This window comes from Amblyomma maculatum, chromosome 2 (assembly GCF_055883805.1).
Source record: "Amblyomma maculatum isolate TAMU_Amacu chromosome 2, ASM5588380v1, whole genome shotgun sequence".
Classification (NCBI taxonomy): domain Eukaryota; kingdom Metazoa; phylum Arthropoda; class Arachnida; order Ixodida; family Ixodidae; genus Amblyomma; species Amblyomma maculatum.
Genome location: NC_139345.1, coordinates 104,610,112 through 104,612,555, shown reverse-complemented (window position 1 = coordinate 104,612,555; position 2,444 = coordinate 104,610,112). Strand labels below are relative to the sequence as shown.

Here is a 2,444-nt window from a genome sequence, read left to right as displayed (position 1 = left end):
AAATTATGCTTGCAACTAATCCATACATAAAAATTATTAATAAGTTATAAAACAAAATGCATTGCAGTTTAACTGCTTACACTTTTGATACCTCAATGCCAAGTACAATACGAAAGTGGGCATCACTACTTTGCAGCTCCGTGTAAGCGATGGCGCCTGTTATAAGTTTCGTGTATTCGTGTATAAGATTCGTGTATTTCCCTACTTTATCGCTCGAACCGCTCCTCTTGCATGTCTTATAATTGGAACACCCGCCATGGACGTGAGCGAGGAAGACTGGAAAGTGAACTGTAGCGATGAAGAAAAATACCTGCCGCCACGTGACGACCTTGGAATCGGCTGTTCGGACTGGGAGCCCAAGCCCGATGAAATCGCTCGGTTGTACGCGACGCTGGCCGAGAAAGGTTTGCTTGACCTCGAATGGCAATGCCCCGGACGACGCTCTCCAAGCGTCCATTCAAACGAGTCCGACGGAGCTGACCGGCGTGCCGTGGAAGAGAACGAAACGAAGACAAGCGAACCCAATGAATTCGACTTCGACGATGAAGGCCCAGATCCCAACTGCAGCCCTAAAATTACGCCGCGGCGCCGAGCTGCTCCTGCCACCAGTGCGCAGAAGCGGGTCGCAAAGTTTGACAAGGTTGTTTTTGACGTGCGCCGACAGCGCGAACTTGATGCCATTGATAAAATAGAGCAGCGACGACAGCCTCAGCAAATGGAAAGCGCATCGTCGAACAAGCGGTGATGACAAGGCGTGGAGTGGAGGCAGCAACGTTTAACCTCGGCTTTGATGCCCGAGGACAACGTCCGCCACGCGCTGAAACGTATTGGAATTGACGGTGAAGATGCGCTTGCGCAAGATTTGCTTAGATCAGCTGCATTCATACGATGAGATGTCTGCTATCTGTTCTGACGTTTCGACCAGTAATCCAATTTCTTCCGCGTTCGTCGAAAGCAAGACGTACGCGCCAATTCATTCGGCATTTTTTGTTATGCGTGTATGCATCTCCGAATACTTGTGTACGTGAATTTACGCTATCGATCGCCAGTTTTATTCCGTTAAATTAAGCTGCACGAATGTATTAATGTTGAAAGGGAGCCTTTACCCGCCAAAATGTGCTTGTTACTTTCGTTTGTTATTTTTTATATATATTATCTTGAAAATTTAAACTAAATAAATAAGAATCTAATACCTTGATTATTGGTTAATACCTTTGCTTCTGCATCTTACTCTTGTTCTACTACTTGCAAATCTATCTGAGTTACTTGTAGTAGAAATTGTAGACTGAGGCAGGATTTAACACTGAATACGTACTCTCACGCCTGTAGATTCTACAGAGCTGAGCCTCTGCTGGCTCAGACTGCATTGGAAAAAAAAGACAGAAAGATCTACTGCGGTATGCAATTTGTTGCCAAGGCATAGTCATCAGCCTATTAACATACAAATTCAATCTAGCTTGGAAGAATGGACTGGTAGGCAAGTTGATGCATGATTTCTTGCAGTGTAGTGGACAATGTTGTACAAGGACGAAGACAGGCAGTGCCAGTGTCCAATTCTGTCTTCATCCTTGTACCACCTTGTGTTCTTCACCTAGCCACATGCTTCTTGCTGAATGGAGTTCCAACGGGCAGAAAAGGAGGGTCAGTTACCCGCTTTCCTGTCACTGCAATATCCAGGCTGCATTAAGTGCATAAGGTGGAGAGCTCAACTAGCTGGCAAAACAAAATTATTTCTGTTCTGCGTGTACTGTGGGAGTAGAAAATCAATTCTTAGAGTATTGGAAATCCAGTTTTGCTTGTTGCTGTGGTAGAACACATTGTGACCCATCCAGTCTGTCAAACAAACCATGTGGCTGAGGACCATGCACAGCTACACCAGTGAGTATGCTTCCATGACGGCTCCATGCCACTTGTCCAAACAGTAGACTGTGCTTGGTGCCATCTGTCTCATGTTTGTCATCTTCTTGCCACTCAAATGCAAAGTGACGTACGCTTGAGGGTCTGGCTGTGCTCCTTAGCTACACTGGGCAAAGAATATTGGGGCATTATTGTTTTATATTGTCACGTGCCTAGCTCCGCGCGACAGCCGTGTTTGGTGCCGACGACGACGAAGCGGTGGTTGGCACGAGCAGCGCGCTGGTGCTGGACTCTGCGACTCTGTGATCGGAACGACAAGCCGACCTTATTCTCTGGTCCTCAGCAATGTGTACCTTCACGGCTCCCTGTGACTTCAGTCGTGACAATATAAAAAGTTAAATGGGGCTAATACTAGCGGCTTGCTACAAATCTCTAACTGCACTATGGAGGCTAATAGTAAAAATCGATTGCTAGAATTTAGTATGGATGTGCAAGTAGTAATTTTTCAGAATCGAGTTGGGCACTAATATTGCCGAATAATGGCAGTATCAAACAATATTTTTACTCATATTCGGTACTTGTGGCAA

General features: G+C 45.7%; 1 protein-coding gene across 1 annotated transcript; it reads left to right on the top strand.

Annotated features, from left to right (window-relative positions):
* Positions 1–192: 192 nt before the first annotated feature.
* On the top strand, positions 193–1,198 carry Pa1 (PTIP binding protein Pa1). The gene has a single exon (XM_084594948.1). It carries the CDS (start codon positions 257–259, stop codon positions 743–745), a length of 489 nt encoding a protein of 162 aa, XP_084451074.1. The 5' UTR covers positions 193–256; the 3' UTR covers positions 746–1,198.
* The last annotated feature ends 1,246 nt before the right edge of the window (positions 1,199–2,444 follow it).